The sequence below is a fragment of the Anabrus simplex genome, chromosome 1 (genome assembly GCF_040414725.1).
Source record: "Anabrus simplex isolate iqAnaSimp1 chromosome 1, ASM4041472v1, whole genome shotgun sequence".
In the NCBI taxonomy this organism is placed as follows: domain Eukaryota; kingdom Metazoa; phylum Arthropoda; class Insecta; order Orthoptera; family Tettigoniidae; genus Anabrus; species Anabrus simplex.
Genome location: NC_090265.1, coordinates 830,746,573 through 830,764,070, shown reverse-complemented (window position 1 = coordinate 830,764,070; position 17,498 = coordinate 830,746,573). Strand labels below are relative to the sequence as shown.

The window sequence follows — 17,498 nt, the reverse complement described above, 5'->3', positions numbered from 1 at the left end:
TTCAATAATCGACGGTGCGCGACCAATACCCACAATACCCTTCTGATCTATTACTCTCCTTAAAACTGGACTCACCTCCTAGCTACACAAGGATATGCAGTCCATCAAAACAACGTTCGTTGTGTTCATCCTTCTCTGTTAATGTGTAAAGAAAATGAACCTTAAAATGCTTTATACTGTAGGAGAGCGTAAATACTTCAAGAAAATATACAATCCTACAGTACGTTAAAATAAAATTCATATACATGGTGATCACGAATTTTCATCACTCCCTATGTAAGTCATGATCGCACACTAATACAATGCGACCATCTATGAATATGTGGACAGTTATTTCTTACTGTTAAATCATGGCTGATGAGTCCACTTACACCATGGAGGAACGGCTCGTAATGAGCACGTGGGCTCACGAACGACAACAGACAGGAAAATCAATGAGAGAGATTCAGCATGACTTCACTGTAAGGTTTCAGAAACTTTCCCCGCCCAAACCACGGTGGTAGAAAAATTTATTTGCAACTAGTTGTACAAAAGATAAGCCGTGGGGCCGATGACCTAGCTGTTAGGCCCCTTTAAACAACAAACATCATCATCATCATAAAATATAAGCCCAGATCAGGATGGCAAACAACGTGAAGTTTCGCCAAACAAAAACCATTCTTAAGCGGTCACAGGCAATGCGAGTTCCATACACGACATTACAAAAACATATGAAGAAGGATGTGAAGATCAAGACATTTAAAACATCGTTTGTAAACAAACTGAGTGATAATAACATGAAAAAACATCATCGAGCTTGCGGGTGAATATTCGATGTCTTTACAACTCTTCCTTCGAGGGTAAAGTGTTTTTATCGGACGAGTGCACGATATATCGCAGTGCAAATGGGAGAAGTATTTATTTTTGGAGTAAATAAAATCCGCGTTTCTATGGAGAACTTGAACACCACCCACCTCATGTCATGATCTTCGCTGCAATATCTGCAACCTATTGCCAGGTCCATATTTCTTTGACGGTGCTGTGAATTAAACTGCAGACCTCACCATGTTTTGGGATTGGTTTATTCCACATCTGCAAGATCACGGACTCATCGGTCGTGTATGGTTTCATCAGGACGAGCACCAGCACACTGCCGTTAGAGAATATCCCAATGAGGTATTTCCTGATAAATGGATTGGATTTGGGTCTGTCCATTTGCCGGCGCCTTTGAGTAGCCAACCCGAAGTTCTGATCTGTCATCTTGCGACAATGCATTATGGGGGCTCATTAAACAGAAGGTTTCTGCCAGACGTTACGAGAGAGTTGACTAACTTAAGGATGCTGCTCGACATGTATTTACTACCATTACGCCAGCAATGTTGAGCAGAATTTCACATCGTACATGGAGAAGAAACATACTCTTCTATGAAAACTATGGTGTATACACAGAGACTCTGCAATAAATAACAAATAAGTCACAATACCTCGAAATAGTCCTCTTCCATGATCCCACATTTATACAATGCGATCATCTGTGAATATGTGGACACGCGATAGAGGGTAATGGTACTTTGTTATCACCCTGTAGTATATACCATATTTGAAAATTGTGGTGTAATTAAAATGTTGGTCCTTCAGGATTTGGATCGAATATTTCAAGGCAGGCATTGCAACTTCTCTTATCAATGCCTGATTGATGTCAAATGATTTGCAGAATTTGGTGCAGCACTTCTGGCTGAGGAAGGCAGGAGATGGAAACAACTGAGCAATAACCTGCTCGGAGATCACGATCCTCACATCTGAGGTAACGATGATAGACAAACACAGAGTCAGTTTCGTCCTATCAAATAGTTAAACATAACATTTGGAAGATAATCCATTCATGATTGACAGGAATTCCTTCCTTTTTTTCATTTTTTTGAGAAATGAGTTTCTTTTAGAAAATGAGTGAACTTACAGTATTTATTATTTTTTATGATTATCGGTTTGAGGTTACTAAAACATGGAAAGTACTTACATTGTTTTGAGTAAGGGAGCCCACCATATAGGCGGATAAGAAGCCACCCAGTGAAGAGAGTGTGTTGGCCATGCCGAATATCGTACCTGAAACATTAACATATCACATTATTAACGTCACATTTACTATTAACGGCCTGAGAGAAAATATGTATGAAAGGAGAAGGAAACTGTAAATGAATTATGGTTGCACTTGAAATTTCATGTAGTTCCGAATATCATTTTCGAGGAAGATTTAATCAGCTATTCACTGACTCTCGAAAATCATTGCCCGTAATAAATAACAACTATACTATTGTTCTGGTGACATTAAACACCATAACCCCAAACCTGTACAGTTCAGTACTAAACCTAGGATTGATTTTTCTGGAACACTTGACTATTATGCGCATTTAAAAATTGCGCGCTATAAGGGCATGTCAGCAAAGCACGTCAAGTAAATGAGTACTGCCAACCCTAGATTAGTGCAATTTTGTCGTCGTTGATGTGACTCGTGAAAAAACAATAAAACTACAAGAATCATCGAGCTCTTGTCACAGGTTTGTTTCTAATTTGAGGTGTAATCCACCAACACCTTCATCTACCAAGCTTAAATCTTATTAATACCTACAATAAAAGAAGACAGAAATGCATGCTCTGACATCATTAATCGAGCTGTGAAGGGAAACATTCCCCAATATATTAGTTCTGCATTTCATAACCCCAACTCTCGATCTGGCATATAGCATAAACATCTCTCCTATACATACAAAGGCTGACGGGCTTATGATCTCGAAGTCCAGCCCTTAAAACAACAACCATCAACATCAACCAGAATCGTTATTTTATTCAATCTTGATATTATTCACTCCCCGTTGATATCGGAATCTCTAGACCTTCCTATCAGCTACCGAACTCTGCTGGCTGTTTCATTTGATTGGTGGGAATACAGTAGCATGCAGACTGGACGCTTAAACGGGCAGAACAATCTATAATCAAGACAACTGCATAAGGAGAGAACGTTCAGTATCCCATACTGGGGAATCCAACCGATCGGCCTCCTAATGAGTTCACACAGAACAATAATTATGACAACGAAGTGTTTGTGCTATTTTATTGCTGTATTCTAGCAAGGAGGTTGTATGGTTATATCTGATATAGTCATCTTTTTGATTTCCTGTCCTTTACTTTATTGAAATATTAAAGCAATTTCACAGTCATATTCTGGAATATAGATGATGTCTGAGAATTAGAGTTAGGAATTTTAGGTGCAAAATGTTGGTTAAAAAGGTGCAAATAAGGTGCGTTAATACAGTCAAAAAGGTGCGAAAAAGTGCAAATTTTGAATGTACATATATTAATACAAACATCACCAAAACCAATTTTACATCGTATAAAAGGGCACAAAATTCACATATGTTATCATTTATTAAACATCTGCCTAAAACATGTCACAGAATACAATGTTATAAAAATCTCACGTCCAGAAAACTGCCAAAACAGATAACATTTATCATTTCAATGTTATTTTCAGTTTCATCACAGGTCACTAAACAAGTACTTAGACATAGGCCTACAAAAGTAATGTTCAACGTCTATAGATGTAAGTGGTGCATATTTTGTTTGCAGTCGATATCTAATGCGTGTTTCTTTCAACATCCTTAACCTCAAGGTCCTTATTCTTCACATGTTTTGCCCTAGCTGTATACTGCATTACATAATTACGTTGGTGTTTCCTTATTCCTTTTTCTGTATCAATATTTATTGATATATCACAAACATTGCACCTGGACCTCAGAACTGACCCGGCGATCTGAATACCATCAGCACAAAACCGTTTCGCACTATCACGTATTTTCTCGGTGTTCATAATCTGTTTCAGCATAGTTGATACTGATATTAGAGTAATAGCAAATAGCGCAATATTAAGGACAATGGCAGACACCACACACAGTCGAAGCGTATTCTGAACCGTCACCTACGTAATACTAGAAAGGCCGAGAGATAAACAGCTGACAAAGGGCAGGGCGACAAACACCAGGTTCGTACTTAAGGTCCCTATTAGTGCAGTATAAGGAGCCTACGATAATAGCGACGAATTGAGGAACTACATAGAACAAAGCTGTACAGAAAAAAATGTTGGGCTTTTCTTTGATTTTCCTAGGAATAAAATGCGGCAAAAACGGAAAAAGTATCAAACAAGTGGAAGAAATTGCTGGCATTAAGAAAAGATGCAAGAAAGTGCAACTAAAACACAGTTAGGGGCGTTCATTTTATGTTTTCTTTGCAAGAAAAACTAATTTTTGCATTTTAATAGCGAAAAATAATTTAGGTGCAGCACCTAAAATTCCTAGCTCTACTGATAATGGACAACGAGTGTTTCTGTCCGTTACAGCTGAAAGGTGGATTCAGATGTTTCAATCTTTCTCAAGAAGTCCTGAATATTTTTAGGTATAGTCCTTCTGACGCCTATCATCAGACCAACCACTTTCCATGTTTGTATTTTGTACCTTCTATTTATGCCTTCACAGAGTGGTTCGTATAAGGCCTTTTTGTCATCACAGATGTATTTTGGTTGGTATTCGTTATCCTCAAATCTCACAGTCGAATGAATAAATAAATAAATAAATAAATAAATAAATAAATAAATAAATAAATAAATAAATAAATAAATAAATAAAATAATTGTACGAGAGACTTACCAGAGAAATTGGGCGCGATGTCGAGCCCGTTACCCAGGTACCCCGCCGTGACGGCGCCATTCACCGTGAGAGCTACGGTGAAGAAAGCGACGGACGCTATGCGGTCACAGCCGAGGAACACCTGCGCCAACATGAGGAGAGAAGGCACCGCGAGAGCTGCAATAACAATTAAATCACAATAACAATGAACATTTCCAGATGATCACATTGTTATTTCCTTAAGAGAACAGATTATGCATGGAGAAATATAGGTTTGTTTTTCAAATTTCGAGGATGAACTAGAAGACTTTACTCAATCATAAACCACATTTAATATAATTACATAGTAATGAAGAGCTCAAAATACGAAGGTTGGGAATTTAATAGTGAGAACACTGCTGTACAGACGCCATGCAACGAAACCTCGTAACGACGCTGATAGCACACGTTAGTTTCAAACATGCCTTACCTAAGAGCACATGGACTTTTCATTCCCACATCACGTGCATGAGAACTGACGAGGGGAGGACAGCCCCACATTAGCTGCCGGTCTTAGGTAGTGTCGTCACGAAGGTTTCGAAAAAGGAGCAGCGGATTGGGATACATATTGAATGCCACACACGTCATACAGCACGACAGAGTCATCAAAGTATGAAGAGACTTGCGCGGAATCTGTATTGCCTTACAGAACAGTGGTACGGTGGGTAAAAGCCTTCAACAAGGGACGCCAAAATGTTGCAGACATGGGTCGACCAGGTCATCCTAGTGTCAGTGAAGAAGAAGTGCATATTTGGTGGCGTTACTGGACACTTATCGATGCCATCTACGATTCGTGAGCTGGCCCGAGACACCGGATTAGCGCATACGGCTATGCTTCACATTCTGAAGAATCGCCTGGGAAACCACGGAAAACCCTCCTCAGGGCTATCGACAGTGGGATTCGAACCCGCTAACTTATCTCCCAAATGGAGGTACACAGCAGCGCGACCCTAACCGCACAGCCAACTTGCTCTGGAGGAATATCACTGCAAAGCCAAGCAATCAAGGCTATTGCTTCACTGCAGTTCACTGTTTATTTTTTTATTTTTGCAGTTCATTGTTAAAAGAGATATCCTTTCTGAGCGGGATTTGGTTCAGTTACATTGTTTAATATTCTTTTATAGACATAAAAGGCTGTTCTCAAGAGTGACATTCCTTTCATAATTTTAATTGTAGGTTTACCTTTAAAGATTCGATAACTTTTTGTTTTGTCACATTCTCATCCAAAAATCTCGTCTCTTGTACTGCTAAAATTTGAATTTCGTTTCTATCTAGAAGTAGTTCTACTGTAATTCCTTCCGTTTACCAACCTTCAACAAAGAATTTACATTCAAATTGCCTGAAAAAACTTCTGTTTAAACTTAAGTCTGGACGGTTTCCAAGGATGTCCCGTCTCATCCTTATTGGAGAGGTTAAGACTTCCCAGAACCCTAAGTCCTGATGCATTGTACAACGCGATGGTGAATTTCTCTTCCGAGCTTCCACCTGGGGTAGAACTTTCTGTCAGCGGATTTTCTATTCTGCGATTGAAATTGTGTGTTTCAAGGGTAGGAATAACATTCCAAAGTAAGATCAGATTGTTAGTCTGAAATAATTTTTTTTTTTTCGTGGTTGACTCCACTAGGTTCTTCCGCCATCTCAGTCGTTGAGAAATGAGATTCTTCTTCCACATTTTAGACCGTTTACCGTTTTTCTCTTGACCCCAGTTGATCCGCGGGTGCTTATTTGGCATTTCCTCATTCACACCTGTCCTGCATATCTACAGGAACTTTCCCTATCAGCCATATGGGACGGGCCGTGTCGGGTTTGAGGACCCCAACTCCAGTCTCTTATGCTGGATTATATTTAGCTCCTACTCAATTCAGAGCCAAACCCCCACACAAGCTAACCAGGCACGGATTATTATTATTATTATTATTATTATTATTATTATTATTATTATTATTATTATTATTATTATTATTATTATTATTATTATTATTAAAGCGAATAAGCCCATTAGGACTACGCAAAGTATTAAAGAGGCGTGCATTTGCTTTCCTTTGAGCCCAATTTCTTTTATTCTTTTACTGTGGGCTTCCTTTCTGTCTTCAGACCAGGTTGTTCCAGCCTTCTTCTTTAATCTTTCCTCTTGGTCAACTTGCCATTTGTGAATATTTTATCTGAACATGACCCTGTTTTGTACATCTGCTGGTGCTATTCCTGCCTGTTTCAAATCGGTTTTGATTTCGCCAATCTATTTCATTGCCTCAGTTTTATCTTTACTCCTGTTTTCATAGAATTCCACTATTTATTTCGTAAGTCTGAATGGAAGCATTATTTTAATATGTAAACAGAAATTTAACCTGCGGTTTCTAATATCACTGTGAATATTTGTGTATTGTTTGATTATTATTATTATTATTATTTATTTATTTTTTATTTATTTATTTATTTATTTATTTATTTATTTATTTATTTATTTATTTATTTATTTATTTATTTATTTATTTATTTATTTATTTATTTTGGCAAACCAAAACAGCAAGAAGCCGAATTACAGAGTTTCGCAATGAAAAATATTTTTACGTAGGTCGAGTCATAAGTAATGACAACTGTTTTATTTTTCTCGCGAACAGGAGACAACACGGAAAATCTAAGATATGCATTTGGAAACGTACGGTGTGTACTTGCGTACGATGTCACTAGATGGTGTATGGAAACAGGTCTAAACATGCCCCCAAGTTCAGTATGTGAGTGAGAGCGTCACAAAATGGAAGTCAACAATCAGGAGCAACGATCCTATATTAAAACAGCAGTTCTCCGCGGCAGAAATGCACGCCAATGCTATGCAGAGCTGCGGGAAGCATTAGGTATGCATGCCATGCCCTATAGAACAGTGGCGAGGTGGGTGGAGACGTTCAAACGGGGTAGAGTATCAATTGCCGATTTGTCTCGCCCAGGCCGTCCAATGTCCATGGACAAAGACGTACAGATAATGGTGATCGGTCAGTGTCTGTAACCAGTGGAGACCTGTCGTTTGTACATAGTCTTGTGTATTTGCTGTCTACACCATAATAAAACAATGTTTACCAATGGCCTGTGTTCTGTCACTTTCCTACGACAATCTCCTGAAATCAGAATTTGTCTTCAGGCACTATCCATAAGTACATGCCCTATATTTCCAAATCCATATCTTAGATTTTCCGTGTTGTCTCCTGTTCGCGAGAAAAAAATAGTTACCATGACTTATGACTCGACCCTCGTACAATGGAGTAGCACAATCCAAACATTAAAAAAAAGTGATAGAACTCTGAGGGAAGATCATCTAATGATAAAAGTAGCAGAAGAAAATTAGAAACCAACAAAATAACTGTAGACACACAACAATTAACAATAAAACATAAATGACCGAGCTCGATAGCTGCAGTCGCTTAATTGCGGCCAGTATCCAGTATTCGGGAGATAGTAGGTTCGAACCCCACTGTCGGCAGCCCTGAAAATGGTTTTGCGTGGTTTCCCATTTTCACACCAGGCGAATGCTGGGGCTGTACCTTAATTAAGGCCACGGCCGCTTCCTTCCCACTCCTAGCCCTTTCCTGTCCCATTGTCGCCATAAGACCTATCTGTGTCGGCGCGACGTAAAGCAAATATCAAAGAAAACATAAATGTAAAAGAAAAGAACGAGGAAACGTAAATATTGAAAGTAAACGAAGAGGAGAACGTATAGCTAGACATAGTAAGATAAATACAGATATGACACATAAGTAACGGTATAGTCTATTGGTCTAAGGATTGAGGAAATATCGAATTGACAAAAACTCTCAGAAGAAGGTTGGATTGAGTTAAAATGAATGAATAGAATTTCTCTCAAATAGATGTTGACGGGCAGAAAACTTCAGCAGAGGTCAGTCCTCCGTAGGGAATGTACCCCTGGGATGGAGCGTACGTTCCACGTTACAGGATCCATTTCACATTAACTTCATTTTCTCCAGTCCATCGTCACTAACTGACTATAATTGGTCACAAATCTCTTTATCGCTCGCCCCGTTAGCCCAATCGAGCCAATAGAATTACTTTGCTCGAGCACTGAAGAAGACTGTAATCGGAAGTGCACTTCGTAAAATCAGATTCCCCAATCAACAGGTAAGTGGATAATATGAACCAAATGTCTCCGTACGAGAATGTGGGCCCCCTCAGAAGTTCTATAATATATTCCTTCATATTGTTATCGCTGTTATAATTATGGCATGTATTTACTGTCTCCTCAGTCACTTGTCTCCTTGTCTGCATGCTCAGTTTAGAGTGGTCTTCGGGTCAGAGGGTCCTAGATTTCATTCTCAGTCGAACGGGGAATTTTCGCTGCATGTCCTGGAAACATTTGTCAGCAACATTAGGTCTCCTATCAAATATCATGCAGGTTTGTATTGTCAATCGCTTTCCATCCATCCTGAAAGGGTGCCCATAGAATTGCAGTTTTCTTTTCCTAATAGTCTCCATCAGTTGTTCATTTGCCTGATACAGTTCTTCATTTCCCCTTAACTTTACATTGTCCATTAACAATTTTTGGACATTAACTCAGGCGAGGTGACTTGCTCCAATTGAACAAGTGTGATAATAACACTGTTCTACAAAGGTTCTATAAAGGTTCTATTTATGTGTTGAAAATATGTCATTCTAAAGGAATTTACACTGATAAATTCAAATCTGAAATCATAATTGCTCTATCAGGGATAGGTTTCCATTAATCTGAACAGATACATCATATGTGTTAACATTGTTTGCGACAAATTTGGTACTTTTAGAAAAAAATTGTTGGCAACAATAATTTTACTATTTCTGATGCTTTTTCAGACATTGATGTTATTTTTCAGATGGAGTGGCACATTTTTCTCAATATCACAGTGAGAATACAACGATTTCTATCAATTTAAAATTTGTTTATCTGGCTTCTTCAGATAGGCTATACCAAGTGAGTATTTCTGTGAATATTCTCTTCTTTTGTGTTTCTATTCGATATGTCTGTATGTCTGACAAAGATAAGCGAGCCTGGGTATGTTTCAAGAGAGTAACACAAAACTTCCTTGGAAGTAGACGATAACCTAAATACAAAGTGTTTGTGAAAGAAATGATCAAAGCTTATAAAGATTAAGCATGCAATATGTCCTTGAAAATATGTTTCATAGACTCGCATTTAGATTTCCTTCCAAAGAGTTGTTGTGAGCATGGAGAAATTTTTCATGCTACTATGGTGGACGGAATGAAGAGAAATGGATGCCCGCAATGTTAGCTGATTATTGCTGAAGTATAATTCGGGACAAGAAGGATGCTCAATACAAAAGGAAAAAATAATTCATGAAACTTTTGGTGGAAAATTTCTGTCCATATTTTCCATTTTTTATAAATATTTATAAACATTCCTGTGAATGATTGTTAAAAGGTGAGAATATTATGTGAGCACTTCAACCACCACTTCTGTTACTATCCTAATGCCGATACCCCCTTAACTGAATTTCTGTCAGTATGTCCATTACTCTAAATTAAAGCTTTGTATATAATGTAACCTCCTCTGCGAACCATGTGACCTTGCCGCGGTGGGGAGGCTTGCGTGTCCCAATGAAGCAGATAGCCGAGCCGCAGGTGCAACCATATCGGATGGGTATCTGTTGAGAGACCAGACTAAGGAATGGTTCATCGAAAGTGGGTTAGCAGCGATTAAAGAATGAAGTGGATAGAAAGTGCAAGGTAGCTAAGGAAGAATGGCTCAAGGAGAAGTGCAAGGATGTCGAAGGTTACATGGTCCTGGGAAACGTAGATGCTGCATACGGGAAAATCAAGGAAACCTTTGGAGAAAGGAAATCTAGGTGTATGAATATTAAGAGCTCAGATGGAAAGCCACTTCTAGGGATAGAAGACAAAGCAGAAAGATGGCAGGAGCATATCCAACAGTTGTATCAAGGTAAAGATGTAGATAATTTGGTTCTGGAACATGAAGAGGCTGTTGCTGCTGATGAAATGGGAGACGCAATCTTGAGGTCAGAGTTTGACAGAGCTGTGAGTGACCTAAATAGGAATAAGGCACCTGGAATTGATGACATTCCCTCTGTATTACTGACTGCCTTAGGAGAAACCAGCATGCCAAGGTTATTTCATTTAGTGCGCAAGATGTATGAGACAGGAGAAGTCCCATCCGATTTTCGGAAGAATGTTGTTATACCTATTCCCAAGAAACCCGGTGCTGACAGGTGTGAAAACTACCGCACCATTAGTTTAGTATCTCATGCCTGCAAAATTTTAACACGTATTATTTACAGAAGAATGGAAAAACAAGTTGAAGCTGAGTTGGGAGAAGATCAACTTGACTTCAGAAGAAATGTAGGAACACGTGAAGCAATCCTGACCTTACGTCTGATCTTAGAGGATCGAATCAAGAAGGACAAGCCCACGTACATGGCATTCGTAGATCTAGAAAAGGCATTCGACAATGTTGATTGGACCAAGCTATTTATGATTTTGAAGATGATAGGGATCAGATACCGAGAACGAAGAATTATCTATAATCTGTATAAAAATTAGTCTGCAGTGATAAGAATCGAGGGCTTTGAAAAAGAAGCAGCAATCCAGAAAGGAGTGAGGCAAGGCTGCAGTTTACATAGAACAGGCAGTAAAGGAAATCAAAGAGAAATTTGGAAAGGGAATCACAGTCCAAGGAGAGGAAATCAAAACCTTGAGATTTGCCGACGATATTGTTATTTTATCTGAGACTGCAGAAGATCTCGAGAAGTTGCTGAATGGTATGGATGAAGTCTTTGGTAAGGAGTACCAGATGAAAATAAATAATTCCAAGACAAAAGTAATGGAGTGCAGTCGAACGAAGACAGGTGGTGTAGGAAACATTAGATTAGGAAATGAAGTCTTAAAGGAAGTAGATGAATATTGTTACTTGGGTAGTAAAATAACTAACGATAGCAGAAGTAAGGAGAACATAAAATGCAGAGTAGCACAAGCAAGGAAGAGCTTTCTTAAGAAAATAAATTTGCTCACTTCAAACATTGATATCGGAATCAGAAAGATATTTTGAAGACTTTTGTGTGGAGCGTGAAAGTGTATGGAAGTGAAACATGGACGATAACTAGCTCAGAAAGAAAGAGAATAGAAGCTGTTGAAATGTGGTGTTACAGAAGAATGTTGAAGGTGAGATGGATATATCGAATCACGAATGAAGAGATGCTGAATCGAATTGGTGAGAGGAGATCGATTTGGCTAAGTTTGACGAGAAGAAAAGATAAAATGATAGGACACATCTTAAGACACTCAGGACTTGTTCAGTTGGTTTTTGAAGGAAGTGTAGGTGGTAAGAACGGTAGGGGTAGACCAAGGTATGAATATGACAAGCAGATTAGAGCAGATGTAGGATGCAATAGTTACGTGGAAATGAAAAGGTTAGCACAGGATAGGGTGGCATGGAGAGCGGCATCAAACCAGTCTATGGACTGATGACTCAAACAACACAACACATGTATAATGATATTAATATAGTAAAAGAAATTAAAAATCGGATTACTCTTACACCATCCCTGATGTATGGAAACTAAAATCATATTTGAATTCAGATGCCTTTGCTGGTGGGATGGAGTGTTTACAGTGCACTATGTCTTCCGGTATGGGCCAGAATAAATTTGTTACTTTCATTGACCTTTCTTAGTAATATCAAATATCAAATCAAAATCTCTTTATTTGCAAATGAGGTGTCTACCTCGGTGGCAAATGGTACACTAAAATACATTATTGTCAAGCACTAAATTTTAGATTAACAAGAGAAGAACATTTTCCTAGAATACAATATTATACAATTTACGCTAACAATTTTTTCTATTAAAAACACACAGCTCACCCTTAATAAATTTACAGTTGTTTACAAAATTCTACTTATAATATCTCCTGTACTTACAAATATAGTCAACTCATATACAGTATGTGGAATTACTTCAAATAATACTATACAACTGGTATAAGATTAAAATTTACATTGCATTTATTTATTTATTGTTTACCCATTTTGGAACCTAAGTAGCATAACGACCTGCTGCGTCTTAACCAGTGCCCTCTTTTGCCACCACTTTTCAGAGTCCCTGAAGGGCCTTCACAGCTACCGTAGCGGTCCCAGGGCCCTCGAAGTCCACACTGTACTTCACCCTACATGCAGTCCCTTACTTTGGCTGTCCAAACTCCTTAGACTAGGGGATGGAATTAATTTATTCACACACTTTCTATTGGCTCGACCTGCACTGGTCGAATGCTCTCTAACATGTCATTTTTCTGTGTTGCTGTTTATTCTCTTCTTGAATATCTGTACAGATTTTGAAAAAGGATCAAACACTATCCCTGGTAAACTGTTCCACTCCTTCAAACCCTTCCCAATGAATGAAAATTTACCCCAATCGCTTCTGCTAAAATTCCTTCTAATTTTATACTTGTAGTCAGTCCTACCGATATAATTATTTTCAATCTGAAGCCTCTCACGGATATCTCCCCATGCTTCTTCTCCTGTATAGGCTCTATATAATCCTATAAGTCTAGTTTTCTCCCTTATCTTGCTTAAAGTTTCCCACCCAAGTTCCTTTAACATTTCTGATACACTACTCTTTCTCCTGAAATCCCCTGTTACAAATCTTGCTGCTTTCCTCTGCACACTATATATTTCTTTTATTAGGTATTCTTGGTGAATCCATGGTTTTGACAATATAAAAGTGACCGAGGTATGAGCGATGCTAGTAATGCCACTCCTTATGCAGCCAGTCCCTATTATGAATGGTGTGAAACTATCGTTCATAGTGTCGGTTGGTGCATGCATTTCAATGGGCTTGGCAGACTGATATGTAATAGCAACTTTTGACTCTGTGGGGAAAGCAACGGGAAACTACCTCACTCCTCTTCTCTAGTACCGAGCTCGATAGCTGCAGTCGCTTAAATGCGGCCAGTATCCAGTATTCGGGAGATAGTAGGTTCGAACCCCACTGTCGGCAGCCCTGAAAATGGTTTTCCGTGGTTTCCCATTTTCACACGAGGCAAATGCTGGGGCTGTACCTTAATTAAGGCCACGGCCACTTCCTTCCCACTTCTAGCCCTTTCCTGTCCCATCGTCGCCATAAGACCTATCTGTGTCGGTGCGACGTAAAGCAACTAGCAAAAAAAAAAAATTTATCTAGTATGCCTCTTCAGTGACACCTAGGCTATCTGTGACGGCTGTTAGTGGAGCTGTAGAGCATGAAACCAGCCTTCGGGCTGGATACTCAACATACATTTGAATAAAGCGTTAAAATGTCTGTAAGCATCACACATTTTTCCTCCAGAAGAAGACCAGAACAGTGTCATTAATGTATTCATTATTTCGTTGAAATTAGTGGCAACCAGGTAGTTTGTAACTACAAGAGAAATGGATCAGTGTCGTACTTTCGCCCACATATAAACGTTTGACATCTCGTAAGAGGTGGAGATCGAATAGGTACTGAATTACTCACCAAATGTTGTGAACATCTTTCTCGTGGCTGTGGTTGACATCTTTCCAGACTTGCGAAGGTGGTCTGCTAGAGTGCTGGTGATCACAGCGAATATATACTTTCCCAGATACGGTAGACTCGACAACAAACCATTCTGTGAAAATTATAAAACATGGAATTATTAGAAAGGACGGAGGGTTTATATAATGCTTTAATAACTACACAAGTAAAGGGATAACGGGAATGGTTACAGGAAAAATAGAAAATCAAACTGCCAACCAATGTAGTGTACAATATAAAAACAAACTAAATAATGGCATGCACAGCCTGCAGATATTGGAGCATCACGTGTCAGCGTGACATTTTCAGCCATATTGCTTAGTTTACATGACCGGATCGACCTCCTGTAATATGAGACACTTTCTCAATTGGTCTCACAAACCGAGTGAAAAATCTTTGGTTTGGCTGGAAATCGAACCTGAGACCTCCAAGTAAAATGCAGACACGCTACCCCAACACCGCGGGCTAATGACCAAAGCTCAATTTCTCGAGCTCCATCATTAAGGTCATAAATTTTATAATAAATTTTAAATAAGTAGAATATGAAACTTTGACCGAGGGCAGAAATTGTCACTGAAGATGTTTTTCGTAGTTACAGACGAAACGTTATCGTCAAAACTTGCAAACCTTACTACTCTAGCAACGCCAATGACACGCAACACACGGCTTTTAAAACGGTAGATTGTTTCATGATATTGTCAGAAAATTACTGGATAGAATTCGTAGTCTGTGTACGTTATTCGGATGTTTTGAAAGAGTTCGATGATGATAATAATAATAATCATCATCATCGTCATCACCATCACCATCATCATCTCCTTGGCCTTTTTCCCAGTTTCTTGGAGTTGGTAGTTTATGGCATAGTTTTATGTCCGGATGCCCTTCCTGTTGTCAACTCTATGTGAAGAGATGTGTGCACTATAGCATGTTTATGTGGTAGTTAGTAGTGTGGTGTGTTGTACGTACAAGGATATACACTATGCATTTAAGACGAATAAAATACCCAGTTCCCAAGCTAGAGGTAATGAACATACGCAACTAAAATCTCCGGCGCGGGTGGAAATCGAACCAAGGGTTCTCTGATACGAAGGCCACTAGGAACAGCATTCATCCCAGGAGCAGGATGATGTTGTTGATGATGATGATAGTAGTAGTAGTAGTAGCAGTAGCCTATGGCCTCGACTTCTGGCGGACATTCAAACTGAAGTAACAGGTTGTTTTCTGGAAACGTTATTAATTTTAGACTCTTGACATCGTGATCATGTTCACAGCATGTACAATCCGAACCAAACGGACGTAATTCAATATTTCAAAAATCCCCCGTGTATTGAACAGCAAACTAACAGCGGCCGCCGTACTGAGGAGTGCCCCCGTTGTCGTCTAGTACCCAAGTCGAATTGTACTGTACGGTTTGTAATACGAAAAGGAGGGTTGCCATGTCGTTCTCCCTCTTAAAACAACAATCAGCACCAACACCTCTTTCTAACGCTGAACAAACTGTATCGATTGAACGCGGTGTGTCGTTAGTATATCAAGAATTATGATATGGAGCGACAGATTTTAGACCCACTCTAGTAAAATTGTCTTGCACACGACAGACCAACCACGTAAGGTCAAGCTTGACGCATATACGGATTTAACCTGCAAATTCCAGTAACGCTTTGAATCTGTCAATAACACCAATTTTAACACATTTCAGCTACAGCATACCTGTAAACAAAATACATACTATTATACAGAGAATGGCATGTTTCGTTCTATAAGAATATCCTCAGATTGTATCAAATCACTTTAAATCATGCGAGTGCAGTACATGTACAACATTGTTTACATTGCGTAAACTTGCCAATGATTGCGTATACTGAATGTCAGCAGTGAAGCTTGAGAATGTCGTAGTTTGAGTAACGGATAAATATCAAGTTCTTCCAAACATTAGGCAAATCCGCTAGCAAAACGTTCGAGAAGATCAATTCAAAAAGACGCGAACAGACAGGTCAAAAGACTGTGATCCTTGAATTGATAGCGCCAGTCCACGAACATATTGACTGTAGTATGTACACAGGTGTACATTGTGTTGCCTACACTGCATACGCCAGTCCAAGAGGTTATTGACTACGGAACATGAGTGAACGCGCTGATGCCTAAACCACAGGCGCCAGTCGACGAACTTATTGACTGTGGTACTCCAGTACTAAAGGAACCTGAATGTTAGGCTTAGAACATTGTTTAGTTAGTATAATCTGACAATGTATTTTGTTCATCCCCAGATGTGGACGTTATAAAACGTCATCTAGCAGCCAACAAGCTTTACAGCCTGAACTGACCAGGGCGTCAAATGTGTCCCACCGGCAGACAAGGATATTCAAACTCCCTTCTCCTTTAGAGCAACTAGGAATTCAATAAAATAATTTCAGAATAATTTAATTGACATCTTAGATTGACTGATATTTTAAAAAATTATATTTGCCTTCTTAATGTAGCTTATAAACATAGTTCTTTGCGATGGATGAGAAACGGATAAAATATTTTGGAATGTATACCTCTTTGATGTTGAAGTGCAGGATGGACTTCATGTAGGTAGGTAGCTGGTTCACCACGGTGAAGTAGCCAAACACACTGGCTGCATGCGTGATGATAATGGCCCATACAGGTGGAGAAGTGAAAATTTTTCTCCATGGAACTGCCAGAGTCTGCGAAAGGAACACATGAGTTAGTGTAAGAAATGAAACATAAGCCGTCGTATTAACTGCACATAACCCAATATCATCAGTAAATAATTCATATAATACAGAGTAATCTACAAGGGATTAGCATAACATTAGCATTTTTTTTTAAGTCTGGCTGCATGGCTAAATGGTTTGCGTGCTGGCCTTTGGTCCAGAGCGTCGCGGGTTCTATTCCCAGCCGCGACGGAGATTTTTTAACCTTCATTGGTTTATTCCGGGTCCGCCTCTGTGGTGTAGTGGTTAGCATGATTAGCTGCCACCCCCGTAGGCCCGGGTTCGATTCCCGGCTCTGCCACGACATTTTGAAAAGTGGTACGAGGGCTGGAACGGGGTCCACTCAGCCTCGGGAGGTCAACTGAGTAGAGGTGGGTTCGATTCCCACCTCAGCCATCCTGGAAGTGGTTTTCCGTGGTTTCCCACTTCTCCTCCAGGCGAATGCCAGGATGGTACCTAACTTAAGGCCCCGGCCGCTTCCTTCCCTCTTCCTTGCCTATCCCTTCCAATCTTCCCATCCCACCACAAGGCCCCTGTTCAGCATA

At 39.4% G+C, this 17,498-nt stretch overlaps 1 protein-coding gene across 3 annotated transcripts in view; it reads right to left on the bottom strand.

Moving 5' to 3' along the window:
• Nucleotides 1-17,498, bottom strand: part of LOC136857599 (sialin) — a 380,389-nt gene that overhangs the window by 7,570 nt on the left and 355,321 nt on the right. For all 3 annotated transcript variants that reach the window (XM_067136381.2, XM_067136380.2, XM_068225248.1), the window contains 4 exons: nucleotides 16,774-16,923; nucleotides 14,195-14,327; nucleotides 4,677-4,832; nucleotides 1,997-2,082 (listed from right to left, as the gene is read on the bottom strand). In XM_067136381.2, the coding sequence (XP_066992482.2) occupies nucleotides 1,997-2,082; nucleotides 4,677-4,832; nucleotides 14,195-14,327; nucleotides 16,774-16,923 (525 nt within the window). The remainder of the gene's footprint in view (nucleotides 1-1,996; nucleotides 2,083-4,676; nucleotides 4,833-14,194; nucleotides 14,328-16,773; nucleotides 16,924-17,498) is intronic.